The sequence below is a fragment of the Eubalaena glacialis genome, chromosome 2 (genome assembly GCF_028564815.1).
Source record: "Eubalaena glacialis isolate mEubGla1 chromosome 2, mEubGla1.1.hap2.+ XY, whole genome shotgun sequence".
Taxonomy (NCBI): domain Eukaryota; kingdom Metazoa; phylum Chordata; class Mammalia; order Artiodactyla; family Balaenidae; genus Eubalaena; species Eubalaena glacialis.
The window spans coordinates 13,333,958-13,353,583 of NC_083717.1; the positions used below are offsets into that span (position 1 = coordinate 13,333,958).

General features: G+C 42.0%; 1 protein-coding gene across 1 annotated transcript in view; it reads left to right on the plus strand.

The window, feature by feature from the left end:
• Positions 1 to 19,626, plus strand: part of PIP4K2A (phosphatidylinositol-5-phosphate 4-kinase type 2 alpha) — a 175,461-nt gene that overhangs the window by 85,938 nt on the left and 69,897 nt on the right. The window contains exons 2-3 of the mRNA XM_061181592.1: positions 17,281 to 17,378; positions 18,604 to 18,700. Coding sequence (XP_061037575.1) covers positions 17,281 to 17,378; positions 18,604 to 18,700 — 195 coding nt within the window. The remainder of the gene's footprint in view (positions 1 to 17,280; positions 17,379 to 18,603; positions 18,701 to 19,626) is intronic.

Here is a 19,626-nt window from a genome sequence, read left to right on the forward strand (position 1 = left end):
GAATTTGTCAATTATAGATATCACCTGTTGACTTTCTGCCATGATAGATGATGCTATAGCTTTCCTGTTCCTTTTCATTTCTCCTTCCATCCCTCCTTTTGGCTAAAATAATACACAGCTTTTGGTTAAAGGAATAGTGTTCACCTTACTAGGCCTCAGATTTTTTTGTTTGTTTTTGTTTTTTTTGCCAGGGCGGGGGGTGGGTTTTGGCTGCACTGCACAGCTTGTGGGAATCTTAGTCCCCTGACCAGGAATGGAACCTGTGCCCCCTGCAGTGGAAGCATGGAGTCTAATCACTGGACTGCCAGGGAATTCCCTGCCTCAGTTATTTTGAGTACTTTGTGAAGTACTGAATTTGGTGATTTAATATTATGTGATGTTAAATATCACTAAAAATTGTAGATTTCTTTCAGTCCTTATCTGGTGGTTCATTGCTATCCGTTCAGATTTCAGAATGAGATGTTGGAAAACAGATCCCGCCCTCTGGACACGTGGCAGTGCCTGACCTGCTGGGCTTTTACATGAAGGTGGGTGGGGAGTGGGACAGCCTTTCTCTGGGGTCTTTCCTTCTGAGAGGTGTGGCCACCGGATTCGGGTGTGTCTGGAGCAGAGCAGAGAGCAAGGGCTGAGGTCCCAGGGGTGACAGCGGAGATTTCCACTCCTCCCGTGCCCCAGCCCAGCCCTGCTCTGGGCCTGGTGTTCCCAACTCTGAAGCCTCCTGGGTTCAGTTCTCTAAAGAATCCATCCCTTGTCTCCCACGGGGAGCCGTGGTTGGCAACGGCCAATGCACTTTCTGTTACCTGAACCCTGGGCGCCTGGCCTCTGCATCTCTGAAGCAAAGTGGCCATGGGCACTGAAGTAGCATCTTTCTCTCCTCTTCTATCAGTTAACAATCCTCCCTTTATTTTTTTGTCTTTTAAAGATTCTTTGACATTACTCCTCTTATGTTGTCTGTGTTACAGTTTTCTTTGTTAGGGTTGTTTTTTCCATCACAAGCTTCCTTTATTGTCATTTTAGCAGGGTTTCTGGAAGGGAAGGAGATAAAAAATGCATGGTCAATTCATCACTTGACACGGGAATCCGGGAAAGCTATATAAACTGCATAATGGTAACCTTCCTCATATTGTTCTTTCTTGTGCAATAAAACAAGCCGCCCCTCTGTTCTGCTGATGGAAAGGAAAACAAAAGTTCAGCCCTAACCAAATCAGGAATTCAGTGCTTCCCTTCTGGAATCTTAATATAGGTCCCAACTGCTGAAAAACTCCTTTTTTTAAGAAAAAAAATGCTGAACTATACATGTTCATCCCCTTCTCCATCATCTGGTAGGTTTTATTGATCATGTGTGAGTGATAGGTTTTCTAAATGCATGCGCTCTCTCACTGATTTTTCAGCAGATGTGGTCCCCTGGGTGTACCGGGGAGATAGATGTCTTCCACACTGGACTCCTCCCTGTCTTCTCCGTAGCCAGCCAGGCCCCACTCCTGGAGGGCTGTGGGACTTAGGGACCCCTGCCAGAATTGCTGCCAGCATCGGGTCTTCCAGTGCCTTATGGAAGCCTCTCTTTCACAATCCATTTGGGGGACTCTCCTTTTAGGGTGACCTCATTGCAGGATGAATATCCAGAGAGCCATCAGGAAGTATTAAATTATTTTGGCATGTTAGATCTCTGACTATGAAAAGTAAAATATGTTCATTTGAAACTTTCAGGATCAGTTTCCGGAAGTGTTGTGTCCTTGCTGCTAGCATTCATCTCCCCCAGATGAAGGAGGTTTATATTCATTCTATCTTCACTAAGTGTTTGAGTGTTGTATTTAGATGTCTTCAATGGCAAGTGTCAGAAACCTAACTTCCGCTGGCTTAGAGGGTTGGTTGGTTTGCGTATCTGGGAGGGACGGCGTGGGTAGGCTGGCCTCAAGATACACTGGGTCCTCTCATCTCCACCTGGCTCTTGTCTTTCTCATTCCAACTTTCCTGTAAGCACCTTGATGCTCCTCTGGAGACATAATCACAGGCAGCTGCAGGCGTACATCTCCGTTTAGCACCCCTTCCACATCTTTATGTCGATTTCAAGGAAGGCCCAAGATCATGCCTGTTCTTGATTATAATACTGGAGCTGTGGCTTATCTTTCTACCTTGTCCCTGCCCTCCTCCACCCATATTAACGCCACACTTCATGAGGTCCTCTATTTCTTCTAGGATTAAGATAATCTCTGTGGACAGTTGTTTCACGATTCATTTATATTTGGGAGACTGTCTCCTGCATGCCAGGCACTGGAGCCCAGGGGTGGCCGAAACCCTGGGATGAGCAAAGACATTAGGCCGAAGACTATAGGGAATGGTGGGGCCTGTGCCCAACTAGGGGTGCACCCCTGCCACTCCTCAGCGCTGGGTGAGTGATGCTGGGCAGGATGCCAGATCTTTCCTTTTTTCAAAGAAGCCAGAAATCTAAATCTGTATGTAAATTTTCTCCAGTCTGAAAAAAATTGGTGATTAATTCAGACATTTTCTAAATCACAGTCTAGGCCAAACAGTACATCATTTGCAATCTCTTTATCTTTTCCAACTCACTTTTTAAAAGTATAAAGCGAGATCAAGAGAGTTGGAACAGTTTGCCCAAGGGTAGGCAGTGATGAAGTGGCAGGCGGACCAGGGCTCTGTCATAGGTCTCCTGACTCCAAGCCCGGGTTCCTTCTGAATGGACCACATTCACATTGTTTTCATCAGCAAATTTTTCTTGAATTTTTTTAAAGCCTGTATTACCTCTATAATAGCCTCTAAATCTTTGGTCTATTTCAATAATTTCATGTAAGAGTCTTTGGGAGGTAAAATTTTAATGTGACTTCATTCTTTTGGTTGAAGTTGGCCACAGGCCAACCAGTGAGAAACACCCATCAGAAGTGTCTGATCGAGCTTGAAGATACCACGTTGACAGATGGTCTACGGTAGAGTGTACATCTCTGATACAAATTAAAGTAAGATTCTAAGCAAGAGTTTAAGTATTCCTGATGATGTTTTAATTTTAGTCAAGTAGCCATTAATCAAAAGATTGATTTAATGATCCTTGTTCAACAGAAAAATCCCCTTAAGGCTATTAACTTGGGCTTTTGAGTTCATAGATGCTAGAACTGCAGACCTTTGTACTCTGATTCACATCTCTATCCAGCTTTGCTATCGGAACACTTTTATTTGGCTCATCAAAATAAAACATTCCTTTTCTAGACATCTAAAGGTAGCTCACATTTCAAAAGAAGGCTTTAATTGAAATATATGTGTATCTTTGCTTTTGTCTTATCTGCACACAGAAAGATATTAACTTTTAAAATATGGTCTTAGAGAATGAATGTTGATGGAGCAGTTGTTGAAAATTGACCTCTTGCCTCAGGACAGATAAAAACACAATTCACAAACATTTTCAACTGCTTGTTTTTTCCTACCTCTGTAATTGACTCTAATTTGCTGTGTCTGCTCCTTGAAACCTCAGAACTTTCAAATTGCTGTTCAATTTGCAGTCTAAGTTGTAATGAGAGCCACACCTTTCCAAGAGTGGGCTTCATGCTAGAATCATATTGAGACATCAGTTTTTTAAATTCTTAATTATTTCAACGTATATTCTTTACAAGATTATAAAACTATTTCCAAATGAGAGCTGATGTTCAAGTTAATATATATATTTTAAAATATGGAATAAGAAATTCGGTATCAAAAAGTAAAAATAAGATAAAAAATTTCAGATGATCTTCTCCCACTGCCACAAACTTGTTAAGAAAATTAGTAGAAAAAAGTCCTTTTATGATATTCTTTGTTCTAAGATTGTTACGGTTGCTACCGCCATCATAAAACAGAAACTTCAGTATATAAATTGGTGGTGATATCCCCATTTTACAAACAAACAGATATAATTCAAGAATTTTTTAGAAGTCTTCTTTAGAAGGTGTTTGGAAGGGGTGGTCATAGGTATTGCACCTAATTTGGACAATTCTGTATACGCCAGGCAGTCTACCTAATTTCTTAAAGTTTGTTATTATAACCCTTAATGTTATTATATCTCTTTGCTTCGTGGCTCCTCCCCAAGCTCCCGCTCCCCACCCTTTCCAGAAATAGGGAGGCAGATGGTCTGGACAAGAGCATGGAGAGACTTGTACCATCTTGGTGACCTTTTCTAGGTCACGCTATGGAAACTATTTTCTTAAAAATGCGCCTGAGGTCATTTTGTACACCTTTGGGGGAGAACCAGGGAAAGTTCCCATTCACATTTAAACGACCCCTGCTGTTTGTGGAACAGGGACCAAAGCATCAGACCATCCAGCTGTGATTTGTTCTCTTGGTAGTAGTAATTTTAGTTTTCGACTCATTCACTTCCTAAAGCCAATGAACCCTGGGGCAGAAATGTTCAGAGTAAATTATTGGGTGGGAGGAATCCTTCTATGCTTATCAACTATAGAGTCACAAAGGAATTTTGTGGGTGTTTTTTATGATGAGTCCAGTAAGTGGAAAGTATCTATTTTCAGACACTGATATGAAGGGATACGGAGAGGGGAAAAGAGATTTTTTTTTTTTAACATTAATGGTGAATTTGTATCCCTTTTTTTTTTAATTGTGAAGTCAGGATTCTTTTGTAGAAGCTAGACACAATTGCAAAACTTGTAAAGTCTAGGGGATCTGGTATGACATATTTATTGATTTCCCTAAGAAATTAAAGTTAAAATAGTATCCAAAATTACAGTCATGTCACGTTACACATTGTAGTTCTTTTTGCCATTGGGTCCTTACTGATCTTGAATCCTTTGTGCTTATCTTGCTCAGTTTTCTCATTGTTCAGTCTACCCACTTTATTATTATTATTATCATCAAGTTGTGTTTTAAAATATGCATTCATATTTAAGTGGTAGGAAATGTTCAGGAGATAAAATACGCCTGGTTCAATCTGTGTCTTGAGATCTTGAGGAGGAATAAATAGCCCTTTTAAGAGAATTCCCACTCTTGCCATGTCCGACTTGCTCCCATCTGGGACGTGCTCCACCCACCAGCGCCCCTGTACCAGCTTCCATACCCAGCACCATACCCCGTGGCTTGACGTGCTGGATGCCTCCTGTTTCATCTGAATGTACCATAATTTGTAGTGAATTGTCTATTATAATCAGATTAAATATCCCAGTGTCTACTACATGTGAGAGATTTCCTTTTCTGTTTTTTTTCAGTCCTTTTTGTGTAAGCTTGGCTGAATGAAAACCAATACAATTCTGCATTCGTCTGGGAACATAGTATCTAGGGTGCATATATCTGAATTAATGAAGTGTCATTAATAATGCCTCACAATTTAGAAACATGTTTTTGACTGAAAAAGATCATATAAATTAGTGAAGTTGATTTTTTAAATGTCTCAGTGTGAAATGGCTATGTGGGGACATGTCTGTATGCCTTCACTTCAGAACCATTACCAGCTGGGTCTCACTTATTTATTCCTTGTCCAGTAGTTGTTTATTATTCCCATTTTTGCAGCTTAACCGCAAACTCGGTTTTCTTGCCAGTGTGAATTCAGTGTTACCTCTGCAGGAATGACACCCGTTGCAATCAGCAGATTTAATACACAAAACAAATAAACAAAAGCCATGTTTTGTAGCATTGGAGGTGACTTGAGTGGGATAGAAGTTTGAATGTTTTGCTGAAGAGAGCGATCAAGATACCTTTTGTGAGTTGGGTCATATAGTATCATAAAAGGAAAAGTAAGTCACATGAGTGTTACTGTACCATGTGTTAATCATACTTTTCATAAGGGAAAACTCAGCAATTTGCTTTAATAAATAATTGCTTTGGAAATCAATTTCGTATCCTTTAAGGATACTATTTATGATTCATTAGGATTTAATGAAACTTTGAGGAATATTTATTTTCTCCTTTTTTTGTGTATTTTTTTGTTTTTTATTGAAATATAGTTAATTTACAGTATTTTCCCTTTTTTTGAAATGACAAGGGATGTCAGAGAAATGAAAACTTCTCAGTGATACAGGTCTTTCCAAATTTAGATTGCACTTATTAAAATCACAGCTGATGTCATTGTAGATTATGACACATATTCAATTAAACATGCATTTAGTCATTTATTCTAAACATCTATTTAATTACTCCTTAAAGAAAAAAAAGGAAAGGACTCCTTTAAAAGTTTTTAACATGATGAAGACTTGAATTTCAGGTGGACGGTTTCTGACGTTGCTGTGACTCTTGCCTCAGAGGCTGTCAGGATCTCCAAAGCATCTTAGGGTCAGCCAGCCTTGCTCTCTGACTTGCATATTTTTGGTAACTCATGTGAGTTGCCTGGCTGAGGAAGGTTTAGTCTGGACTAGTTTACCTAATCTTACTATAAGCCTCAATTTTCTTATCTGGAAAATGGAGATAATAATAATAGTACCTACTCCATTTGGTTAAAGATCAGATGAGATACTGTGTCTAGAGTGTTGAATATGATGCTTGGCAGGTGTCCACTAAGTATGAGCAGCAAGGTTAATGCCAAGTATTAACGTGAGTCAAGGCCAAGGGGAGCCTAGACCTCACCAGCTCCCCCCATCCTCCTCCCTCTACCATCCTCCATGTCAACAATATCTTCCCCTCTACACACTCTCCCCCCACCCACTCTAGAATTGTAATACAATCAGGAACACTTGGGCACTTTGTACTAAACCTTTTACTCACCCTCCCACCCTCCACTTTGCCCTTGTGTCTGTTGACGTTCACAACAAAGCTTCTTTATTTAATGTCTTATGTTGAGCTCCGGCACTGTCCACACTGATGCCCAGTGGCTCAGCGGAAAGTCTGGGCTGGTCCACACCAGTCTGTTGGACTGGCACGGTATAAACAGGAACAAGAGGCCCTTCCCAGGGCACCGGGGAGAAGCCTACAGCTTCTCTGTGTGGGAGTATCTACAATATACTTTTACGATCATGAGCTTTATAGGACTATGAATATGACTGTCAGCACAAATAGAAAATGAAAAACTATTTGCCCAAGTGGTTTGACAACTATTAAGTATAAAGTGGTATTGCACCTTTGTTGTGAGAGTTTATTAAATATTTGCAACCTGAAGGAACTTTAAATGTTGCCTTCATAATAGAACTAGTGCTTCCAATTTATTATTTAACTAACCTAATAAAAGTTTAATAGGTAAACTCCAAAAGCACTTTTATCTCCATAAATTAAAAACTATTTGGATTTCATGATGCATGCTTATTCCTGTGGGGTGTGTTATTTTTTCCTTCAAAATAGTAATGGTTAACACAAATCTTTTTGTTTTCTTTCATGAATATTATGTAGCATATATAAATGAAACTATATATGTGTGTGTGTTTCCTATATGTATAGAATATCTATAAAGACAGGAAGAAAAGTTTAAATGCTTTGTTAAAATACTGATGTAAGCTAATGATAATAAACCATTATTAGTTGTGCTACTAGTTTTGAGGTAGGCCATATAGCAATAGAATGGTTGAGCTAGGTAGAATGCCAAACTAATAAATTAAAATTTTCTCAGACTGAAGACTTTGAAACCCAAGAATTTTGTCCTAAAGTCTGAAAGTTCACAGCCCATTGCCCTATGTGGAAGATAGAAGTTAACAAACAGAATCAACTCAGCCTTATTCAAGATGACGGCTCATTGTCATTATCTGCATCAGCTCATTAATGTGAATTAGAGACAAGGATATATTTTAGTTGGTGTGATGTCGAAGTAATGGGCTACAGGAGAGAATTATCCAGGCCTTTCAATGATCAGGCAGCGCTGTAATTAATATTTTGGTAAAACTTATGAATGACTGGTGAGCCCTATATATATTAAAAAAAAATGTGCTTATAGGAAAAAAAAAGGGGCTCACGGATACACTATTGAAAAATATTGTTCACTACTTAAGAGCTTCTTTTAAGTGGTAGAGCCTGTGGTTTGTGAAGTGTTTGTTCACAAGTCATTAAATCTAGCTATTCACCTGACCAAGGGGTGCGGGGAGAGGATGGGGGGTGGTGGCGGGCGGATGGAGAGAAACCCAAAGGAAACGTGAAGGCATTGTGAAGGAACGGCAGTGTGTGGAAGAAATGCGGATGCAGTCGCTGTCTAGTACAACTCAGTGACCAGCTCCTCCTCGATTATAAAGGCACGGCCGTACCAGGGGGTGCTGTCATCTGCACAGTGAGACATTAGCATTAGACGGGGGATCGCTACGGGTCTCTGTTATTTTATTTATTTATTTATTTGGCAAAATGAAAAATATTTAATACACAAAAAAGCACAACAGAATCAACAGGTATTAAAAGCATTACATAGTGCAAACACCAAAAAGATACAGAGCTATTAACTTGGCGGTGCTTGTAAAAGATTAGGTAGGAACTCATGAAAATATCTCCTTTGCTAAAGGTCTCTTTTAATTTCATCGTAATTGGCTTTGATTTCTCATCTCTTTTCTTCTCAAATAACGAGGGCCAAACATTCCCTCCTTCCTGGGGAGCTCTTGGTTTGTGAAGATGGAACTTGTCAAAATGTATTTAAATGAAACACTAGTCACTTCTCTCCATCCTTCAAGAGCCACATCGGGCTTCACTCCCTCCCAGAAGCCCTTCCGCACACCTGTCACAGGTCCCTGCCCTGAGTTCCTGGGACACTTACTGTCTGGACTCCAGCTTTCCTTCTCTGCTGCTTTGTCCTTCACACTGTGTACGTGCTGCCCCATCAGCTACAGTGGGAAACCCTTTGTGGTCAGGGATGAGTGCTTTGTACTGACTTTCCATTTCTGAGTGATTATCCTAGAATTAATTCCATTGCTCTTTCCGTGACACTTCGTGTCATCTTTCTGGCACACCCGACTAGCAAAAACCTCAGACCCGAAGAAGCCCAATCATCCTCTATCAGCAGCTTCTTCCTGTGGCCCGGCTCTGGGGAATGCCACTCCTCGGGTCCTCCTGGTGCCCTGTACACTAACCATCGCTGCGAACGGACTCCCAGCTCTGCCCCAAAGCCCAGCCGCATTTCTCTCTTCAGACTTGTTCTCCCACATCCTGCAATCACTTTTTCCGGTTCTCTGTGTTCTCGCTAAGCCCCCGCACCCCTCGGCCTGCCTCTCACCCTCCTCCTTCCCAGAGAAAAGAGGAGCCAGTGGAGGGAACCCCGTCTCCCCTGGGGCAGGTTCTGCCACGCTGCACAGCTCCTGCCCCCCTTCCCTCTTCCTGATGGAGGGACTGCCTCCCCAAAGCCATTCCCTTCAGGCGGGCTGGGAGCCCGGAGCCCGCACCTCCCCAAGAAGGAATATCCCATCTTTAGACTCAGCGCCTTCCTGCATCCCTCACCCCTCCGCATCTCTCTCCTTCCAAACTTCTGAAAACCTAGCCAGATCCGGGTCTGCCTTCTCCCACCTGCCCCTGCTCTCCTCAGCGTTCCCCAGCCTGGTTTCCTTTGCTGGCCTCCATCAGAGCCCCCAGCCCGAGGGCCCCAGGCGCTTCCAGCTGCCCTGTTACGATCGTCGTGCCGCTCCGCTTCTCAGAAGCGTTCACCACTGTTCGCCCCCTTCTGTTCTCGACTCACGCGCTCCTGCCTGCCCACGAGCTGACACTGCTTCCGTTCCCTCCCTTGCCGGCGTTCCTCCTGTTGGCCTTCCTCCTCCTCCAGGCTGTGAACCCCGATGCTCTCCGGGGCTGCCCCTGTGGATAACCTGTGTCTTACACACAATGTGCCTGTTTTCCTCCCTCCCACCCCACTCCTCGCCTCCCCTGGGAATGTCAGAGCCACAAGTCCACCTGCCTGCCTGACACACTTAAGGTGTCTCAAGAGCACATCAAATTTCACAAGTTCAAAACTGGACTCTTCCCTTGAAGTGCGCCCTCTCGACAGATGCTCTGCGCTGTCCTGTCCCACAAGCCCGTGTTTATACCCGTGCTGTATTGCCAGAACCTTCTCCCTTCCCCTCCGCCCCGTCCGTCCTCTCCTGGAGCGCTCCTGTGGCCTCTTACAGCCCTTTTAGGCGGTTCAGCGCCCTCCCGTCTCGTGCGCCTGGATTCCTGCACTCCTAACACATTAAGCTGCCGTCTCTCCAGTTAACTGTACCCACCCCCCCCAACCCCGCCGCAGGGCCTTGCACCTGCGACCCTGCTTCCTGGAACCCCTGTCCCCTGCCCCCTCCTGCTCCAGACTGGCCCCTCCGTCACCTCCATCCCCGCCCTGGGCCACGCCTCCGTCCTACTTGCTCGTAGCCTGACGACCTCCTTCCTTCTGACACTTGTCATTGTTGGAACTTTACATTTGTGCACTTCTTCAACTAACATGTGGGCCCCTCTGGACTGTGGACCTGGTGAACACCTGTCTCTGCATGGCGCCCAGCAGAGCGGATGCTCACATAACAAGGATGGGTACGGAACACATATCGATGAGGGAAATTCACCGATCACACATTCCATTTGGGCTGCAAGGTTTTCATGTTTTTAGAACAAAACATTTTTCAGAGCAGGATCTCCAAAGTTCCTCTTTCCCTGCTGGCTTTCTAAGGAAGATACTGTTACCAACATAGATCTCAGGAGCACAAGAGTGGAATGGATGGATTTCCATGTTCCTGCTCCCAGATGGGGTTTTGCTTTCTCAGAAATCACTGGAAACAGAGATGTGACAGGAATCACTTATTATGCTCTCTCCAACTTTCTTCTGTATAATTTGGTGAAAGCAACATGAAGTTGGCTGCTCCTTCACTTTTCCTTGTCACCCTGTAAATTTCCTTTGTTTTTATTTATTCTCTTCTATTTCCATAAGATATTGAGAAATGGATTTAATTGCCATCCAGCTTCATTCTAACTGTACTTCTCACAGGTCTTGGTTTCCAGTTCTTATTCTCTTTTTTTTTTTTAAACTTTGATATTCCAGTGCTAGCATAAAGAGATATAGATTTTAATTTTTTACAAATATACTCTGAGAATTATTTAATATTATAAGATACTTGAGTAAACTGAATGGGAGAGATTATATGATTTTAAATCAGTCTAGTGTTTTGGTTAAGTGGAAGTTTCATACATTTTTATGGGCCATAACACAAAGGAGATTTTAATAATATAGTATAGAATGGGCTAAAAGTGATGTCTGATTAAGTTATTGCCATAATTTGATAGGAACAGAATTGTAATTTGGCTTTGCACAAATGCAGTTGATATAGCGTTATCCCAAGAAAACTATTTGCTTGGGAAGGTTATAGAGATCATCAGTTTATACGTGCTGAGGATTAACTGGTGGTTGTAATGAAGGTCGTTTGAGATGAATATAAAGTGGTTATATGTTATAATCCAGTACAATGCATTTAGGGGATTATTCTGATTATCTTATTCTATAATTAGATTATGTCATTTGCTGTTTTAAACATCTGCTGCTGTTTATAGCTGTGGTCCCCAAACGGTGCCCTGGGGCACTGCAGCAAATTCACAAGGAGTACCGAGGGAGATTTTAAAATTTCAAGGGAAACATGGCACTCTCTACATCTGTGAGACACCATGCAAACTGCTAGTTTGAGGGAGTTCACAATTTCAACTTTATACTACTTCCTGTAGCACAGTGATAATCTTTGGGAAGCTGGAATCTCAACGGTTATGTGGGAAAAAAGCAAGTACCACGCGAAAGTCAACATGGATCCAGAAATGAGGGTGGTGGTCTCCAATCTGAAAATTTGTGCAGTGCTCAACATAATATAATTCTATACTAATTATTAGAAGTAGTAAGTATTGTATGAATATAGTAATGTAATATATATTTTATAACTGTAGTTGATAGTTTGCATATATGTTTTTTTGTCATAGGGTTTTTAAAGAAGTATTAAATTTTTAGGCCAGTCAATTCTTTAACATGATTCAAAAATCAAAAAGCGTAAAGAGAAATACAGTGAGAAGTCTCCCCCATCTTGGTTGATGGCAGCTGCATCTTCTAATTGTTCAGACCAAAGCCTGTGAGTGGGCCTGAGCTTCTGTCTTTCTGACACCCCCGCTCAGAGCTCCAGGAAATCATGTCTCTACTTTCCGAAAATATCCACAATCTGACTCCCCGTCTCTAACTACACTGCTGTCGTCCTGGTCAAAACAGGGTATCACGGGACTTCCCCGGCGGTCCAGCGGTTAAGACTCTGCGCTTTCACTGCAGGGGGCGCGGGTTCAATCCCTGGTCAGGGAACTAAGATCCCACAGGCCACTAGGTGCGGCCAAAAAAAACCCAAAAAACAAAACAAACAAACAGGCTATTACTACACTTGTGTGTAACTGGTCTCCCTATTTCTATGCTTGTGCCTGCCACCCCGTCATCTTTCTAAGCCCTAAGTTCACTGATATCATCTCTTTATCACCCAGAAGCTGCAAGAGCTCCCATATCTCGCAGAGTAAAAGCGAGTCTTTCTAGTGACCTGGAAGGCCCTATAGGAACCCCTTGCCTTTACCGCTAATCTCAGCTCTTACTGTTTCTCCCCTCACATAATCTGCTCCGGCCACACTGGTCTCCTTGTTCCAAGCATACCAGGCATGTCCCTGCCCCAGGGCCTTTGCACTGCAATGTTAAATCTCATCTCCTCCAAACTCTGGCCTACTTGAATCCACCTTATTTTAAATACTTCAGTGACCCTCACCTGTGCACTGATGGGCACTCCTTAGCTCTTTTGTCCTGCTCTTTTTCCTTTTTCCATAGCCTTTTAACATAGTAGATAATTTACTTCTAACACAGTAATTTACTAAGTTTATTGTTTTATCTTCTGGCTCTTCCCACTAAAACAGAAGCTCCAGAGGGCAGGCATCTTAATCTGTTTTGTTCCACAGTGTATCCCAAGCATCTGGAAGAATACTTGGCCATAATATAATAGGTATGCAACATATTGACTTTGATATGTTGTTTAAAAATCTGTATCTTTCTTAATTTTGTGTCTGTTTAAACTGTCAATAAAAGCACATTCAAATGTTCCTCTATAATGATGGATCGCCCGTTTTCCCTGAGGTCCTAACAATTTTTGCTCTATACTTTCAGGCTAATTAGGTGCTTATAAAATATGAATCCTGTCTTCCTGGCTAATTGAACCTTTTATCATTGTGCACAGACCTTCTTTATCCTTAGTAATGCTTTTGTCTTAAAGTTATTAGCTTATTTGATACTAACAAAAGTAGGCTAGCTTTTCAGTAATTTTTAGTACTATTTAATATATTTTTTCTGTCCCTTAGCTTTTGATGTATTTGAGTTCTTATGTTTTAGGTGTGTCTCATGCACATAGCTTATAGTTTTTAATTCATTATGACAATCTTTATGTTTAACTGCTAGCCTATTTATGCCTATTGTGATTATGTATATATCCAGATTTATTTATATCACTAACTTTCTATTTGTCCCACTTTTGTTGTGCAAATTTTTTTTCTCTTGCTTGCATTTCTTTTTTTATTTTTATTTTAAAAACTTATTTATTTATTTATTATTTATTTTTTGGCTGCGTTGGGTCTTCGTTGCTGTGCGCAGGCTTTCTCTAGTTGCGGCGAGTGGGGGCTACTCTCTGTTGTGGTGCATGGGCTTCTCACTGCAGCGGCTTCTCTTGTGGAGCAACGGCTCTAGGTGCGCAGGCTTTAGTAGTTGTGGCACGTGGGCTCAGTAGTTGTGGCTCACGGGCTCTAGAGCAGAGCGCAAGCTCCAGTAATTGTGGCAAACGGGCTTAGTTGCTCCGCGGCATGTGGGATCTTCCCGGACCAGGGCTCGAACCTGTGTCCCCTGCACTGGCAGGCGGATTCTTAACCACTGCGCCACTAGGGAAGCCCCACGTTTCTTTTTTTTTAAATTGAGTTTTGTTTTCTTATTCTGTTTTTCCCCTTCTACTAGTTTGGAAGTTATCTACTGTGTTTCTTATTCTTTTAATGTTTGCCCTTGAAATTGTAGCATAATACTTAAAGTCTGCAGTTAATATCTTACCTCTCCTCCTGAACAATACATGAGCATTATAACTGTGGCCATCTACTTTCCAACTTATACCCTGTTGCTATTCAGTGTGTATTTCTGTCCTTTTTAATCTCATAAATTAGGCATTATTACTTTATATAGATGATGTTTACTTATATTTGTCCTCATATTTACCAGTTTATTTACTTACTAATTCTTTTTGTTATCTCAGACCTCCCACCCACAATGTTTACCTTCTTTCTGAAGTATATCTTTAATAGAGTCTAAATAATGTGCTTCTAAAGCTTATAAGTTCCTCTAGGGAGGTGTGTTGTAGATAAGTTCTCAGTTAAAAGCCTTTATTTTGCTCTCATTTTTTTGAAACATAGTTTGTTTTTTTAATTTTTATTGGAGTATAGTTGATTTACAGTGTTATGTTAGTTTCAGGTGTACAGCAAAGTGAATCTGTTATACATATACATACATCTACTCTTTTTAAGATTCTTTCCCCATATAGGCCATTACAGAGTACTGAGTAGAGTTCCCTGTGCTATACGGTAGGTCCTTATTAGTTATCTATTTTATATATAGTAGTGTGTATATGTCAATCCCAATCTTCCAGTATATTGAAAGATAGTTTTAATGGGTTTGTCCCACATGTGTTTTTTTCCAGTATCCTGAAGCAGTAAGTCAGTTCTGACACTGTCTTCCTGGAGATCGAATCAGACCCCCCAGGTTATTAGCCCACTCCCACAAGACTGCCCCTTCCTCGACTTCAGTTACCACTCACAAGTCCGGGTTGTTACTTGTGCTTCTGACCAACTGGCTGTAAATCGGAGGTTCCCACAGCCTCCTCCTCCAGTTCCATTGTTTTGCTAAGCAGCTCACAGAACTCTGAAAAACATTTATATATGTTTACCAGCTTATCATAAAAGATATTATAAAGGATACCGATGCAGAGGTACACAGGTCCCGAGTGCAGGAGCTTCTGTCCCCATGGAACTGGGGTGCACCACCCTCCTGGCATATGGATGTGTTCACCAACCCAGAAGCTCTCCAACTCTTACTGTTCAAAAGTTTACATAGAACTTCATCTCCAGCATCTCCCTTCCCCTTCCCTGAGGTCAGTGGGTAGGGCTGAAAGTTCCAACCATCCAATCACTTGGTCTTTCTGGTGACCAGCCCCATCCTGAGGCCATCTAGGGGTCTAAACCTAAGTCACCTCATTAGCATAAATTCAGGTATGCCCCGAAAGGGCTTCTGGTGAACGACAAAAGATACTCCTGTCACTTAGGAAATTGCAAGGGTTTTAGGAGATTTGTGCCAGGAACCCGGACAATGATCAAAATATATTTCTTATTATACCACAGTATACAATTTTATGTTGACAGTAATCTTCCACTCTGAGGATATCATTCTACGGTCTGTGGGCTTCCAGTTTTGCTGTTGGGAAGTAAGCTGTCAGTCTGATAGTCATTTTTTTGTTGTGTTCTGTCTTTTCTCTCTGGCCACTTTTCTTCTCTTGGTTTTTGGTATCCTTTAGTTTAGCTGCAGTGTCTCTAGGTGTGGATTTCTTCTGTGTACATTAGGTATTATGCATCTACAGATTTAGAACTCTCACAGTCGTGAAAAATTCTCAACCATTACATCTTCAAATATTATCTCTTCCCCATATTCTGTATTACTCTCTTCCGCTAAGATTCCATTTAAACCCACTCCACGCCCCATCTTAACCATTCTCTCATATATTACGTTTCCATTCTTTCTGTCTGTGGTATTCTAGGTAGTTTTCTCAGACCTACCGTCTGGTATACCAGTTATCCAATCTGCTGTGTAAATACTAGGTGAGAGGTTTTTTGTTTTGTTTTCAAGTCAACAGTTATAGTTTCCATTTTGTAAAATGTTTATTTGATTCTTTTTCAAGTCTGATTGGTCATTTTGAAAGTCTCATAGTTTACTCATTTTTGCTAGTCCATCTCTTACTATCTTCATACATTTTATTCATAGTTTTTATTTTCTATTCTGTATCTGATTGTCCTACCAGCTGAAGCCTTGAAAATAATATCAGTTTTTGTTTCTGTTGACTCCCACTCTTGTTGTCTTTGTGAACTCATATTTGGTTGAACTTAATCTGTGGGAATCCTGGAGGTCTGTGTTAAGGGTGTTTTCTTCCAGGCACCATTTACATTTACTTCCACTGGGTTTTGGGACCACTTTCACTTCCTTCAGGGGTCCTAGTTTAATGTTGAAGTCTTGGGTTGAGCTCCGCAGTTATCCTTTGACCCAAAGTGTGAAATTGGCATCTATCTTCAGAGAAGCCCCTCCTTTCACACTTACCTGATGGCCACCACATGCCCTATGGATGATTAAACTCACATTAGGGGAAGGAAGGTCTTGAAAATTTCCTTCTACTTTCTGTGAACCCAGCAGTGGGTTAACAACTCTGCTCTATCAAGAAACTCATTTTGTTTGGTTTTGTAACTGAGAACCCTTCCAAGTATCTTACATTTACTGGAAGTATAAACCTTTAAAGTGGTTTTTATTACTAGCAACCAGGGAGTTATCACTTGGGAGCTAAATGCAAAAATAATTAACCAAGAGAAGGTTCAACTTTTTCAAAGTCAGGTGTCAAAAGCCGTCCCTGTCCCTGCCATTCAGTGGAATGTAAACCGAAATGGATTTAACCTTTTGTTCTCTGTAACCACATAAAGATGTGCCTTTGTCTTGACCCCTGGCCAACCCACCTCCCTCTCATCCAATCCCAGGGCCATATGCTTCCTTCCTTTCCTTCATGAAGTTTCCTCTTCTGGTAAATTCATGCCCTATCCCAATACTTATTTTTAAATAGTTCCCACAAGAAAGGTAAAGACCACATGAATGGCAGTGTTCCTTTTTAGTACCCCAAAGTGTAAAGAAATAGTCTTATTGATTAATTCAACAAATATTTATATCAGAAAGTAAAAAGCCCTCTTTCTCAGAGAATATTTTCTTTACAGAGGGAAGTTGACCTGGACATGGGATCAAAGGAGCTCTGGGTCAAGGCTCTGAGGGGGCAGTGGGAGGGGGGATGGGGATAAGCAGGGACCGCTGGCCCTGAGGGTTCACCCTCCAGAACCCCTCCCTTGCCCCTGCCATCCCGGGGGCCAGCGGCAGACAGGGCTGAGCCGGGGAGTTGCAGCCGATGTGTGCTGGGGGGCAGTGGTGACGGCTGATGAAAAGAGTAGGGAAAGCGGCAGAAGAGACGATTCGGGACCGGAACAGGGAGGAAGGTGGGCCAGGAAGTGCAAGCATCCACGAGGTTTTCTTGGTAAATTACATGTTTAAGTCAAGCACTTCCCACCTAGATACTTACAACCTGTGCCATTTATTTTATATTTTTCTAGATCAATGAACTGAGCCATGTTCAAATCCCTGTTATGTTGATGCCAGATGACTTCAAGGCCTATTCAAAGATAAAGGTGGACAATCACCTTTTTAACAAGTAAGTACAAGCACGACCTTTTGTAGAACTGACGTGGCTGCCAGGAGTATGAATTTGAATTTGAATTTTTGTGAATTTCTATAATCACATTATTTTTCAATGGGTGGGAGTAAAGTTTTGCTGATAAAGTTTATCCTGTGATAAACATAACCATCTGTCATTTTCAGAAAAGCAACAGCAGGCCCTCTTGGGTAATATCTTTTTGCATATGGCATATTGTTCTCTATATCTTATATGTTAAAAGTGATATTCTCATTACTATTTAAATGTTTGAAGCTGTAAATTGCTTGGATTCTTTTTTTTTTTTTTTTTTTTTGGCAGCTATGGACCTCAGCTCTCTTACACAAAACTCTCCTGATGATTCCTTTATGAACAGAAATGACTACTTCCTAAAACAATAAAGAATGAAGGTGCATTTTTATAAAACATAATTGGATGCCATGTTGGGCATTGAGACTATTTCTCCCTCTTTTGAATGTCATTTTAGACATCATTATGGACCACCTTCTGTGTCAGGCAGTCCATTGAGAGCCAGACATACACGGATGTATAAGAAACAGTCCTGCCCTTGGGGGTTCACAGTCAGGCAGGTGGTTGAAAATGGACACATATACAAATTACCATCACTTAGTGTGTGGAGTACCACAGTGGGGGTAGGGGGTGTGTGTGTGCGTGTGTGAACACAAAGGGGGAAGCAATTCTGAATGAGTGGGATGAGCCCCAGAGAAATCCCTCCCACGTGAAGATCAATTGTGAAATTCCTTAACGGGGCCATTGTTCTAATGTGAAGCTGATGTGTTAATTATTCTCATAATGCCCTTTAAAGGTTGACCTTTTGAGGGGATCTTTTCTATGTGAATATAGAATGTGGTATTTATATAAAATATAAAACAGGTCGATCCAGGAGTGAGAGCAGTCTTGTTTTGTAAGCTTTAATCAGCAGGCAACCCAGGACCAGTGTGGGAGCACTGTTTGTGGCTCTCTGTGCTGCCCTTCCCTGACTCGCCAAGCTCTTTGCTTTTCCTTCACCGTTTCCCCTGCGTGTCTGTCCCTTCTGTCCCCCGGATCCTACTGTGGGTTCTGGTTGGCCCCTTGAAACCCACGTGTGCCTTCTGTGGGTCGGGAACCCCAAGCGTTTCTTTGGCTGCAGGAGAGCATGATGGTGGCAGATTCAAGTCTGGTTCACTCTTCGTACGTCTGAACTTTATTCCACAACCTGTTTCAGAGAAAACATGCCGAGCCACTTCAAGTTTAAGGAATACTGCCCGATGGTTTTCCGTAACCTGCGGGAGAGGTTTGGAATCGATGATCAGGATTTCCAGGTGAGTTGCTTTCGTAATAACATTCGTTTCACATGGGTTTCATCGTGCCTTTTGCTCTGTAAAATAGGATTCACGTTTTTGTCATGACAAGTAATTAGATAATAGTAATTTTCATTTTGTATGAGAATTTTTCAGTGTTCTTTCTGAAATAAAGGGTTCTTTCAGTCAGGGACCACTATACAATATGATTTCAGTAGTCCGCAGAAGAAATTATTCTTTGGGAAGGGAGCAAGCCTGTGAGTTTTATATAATATTCTCACAGATGAAAGTATTCTGCCCGCCGCAGAGCCTCCTTTTGATTTTCTGCCCTCAAACGGGTTGGCAGCCCCTAGGGTTGTGTCTGTGTGTTGAATTCGCATTTCCTTTATTTGTAGAGGCCACTGAGGAATCTTAGAAATTTGTTTTCGTTCTTGCTGATTTGCCGCTTTTCGAATTGGCCCACCCTGGCCCTCGCCGCGGTTTTTTGTCAGAGGCCCCCTTAGAGCCCTGCAGTGCCCCGCGGTCTGGTGACTGCAGCAGCGCCGTCACCATCAGGAGCCCGCCAGTCCCGGGGACGCTTCTGTGCAGCACCGTCTCCTGCTCTTGCGACCCACCGTGTAAAGATGTGCGCTGTTGCTTTTCTCCCCACGTTTGCCCAGTTCTCAGTTTCGACTTTTAAAATCGCCGTCAGATCTGCTGATCCCTGGTCATTTCTCCTGAGAACGGACCAGGCGTCAGGTACCTGGTTTTCACAGAGCTGGCCAGATTCGTAAAAGCCAAGGATTTTTTTAAGAGCAGAAATCTAAGTCAGGAGATACAAGGGCTGCTTTCTGGTCTTTTACGGCAGGCCGTCCATTTTACTGTAAGAGTACTGACTTATTTTAAATCCGGTAAACACTTTCTCTCGTTTGCCCCAAACCAGAAATCCTAACTTCTCCTGCATTACG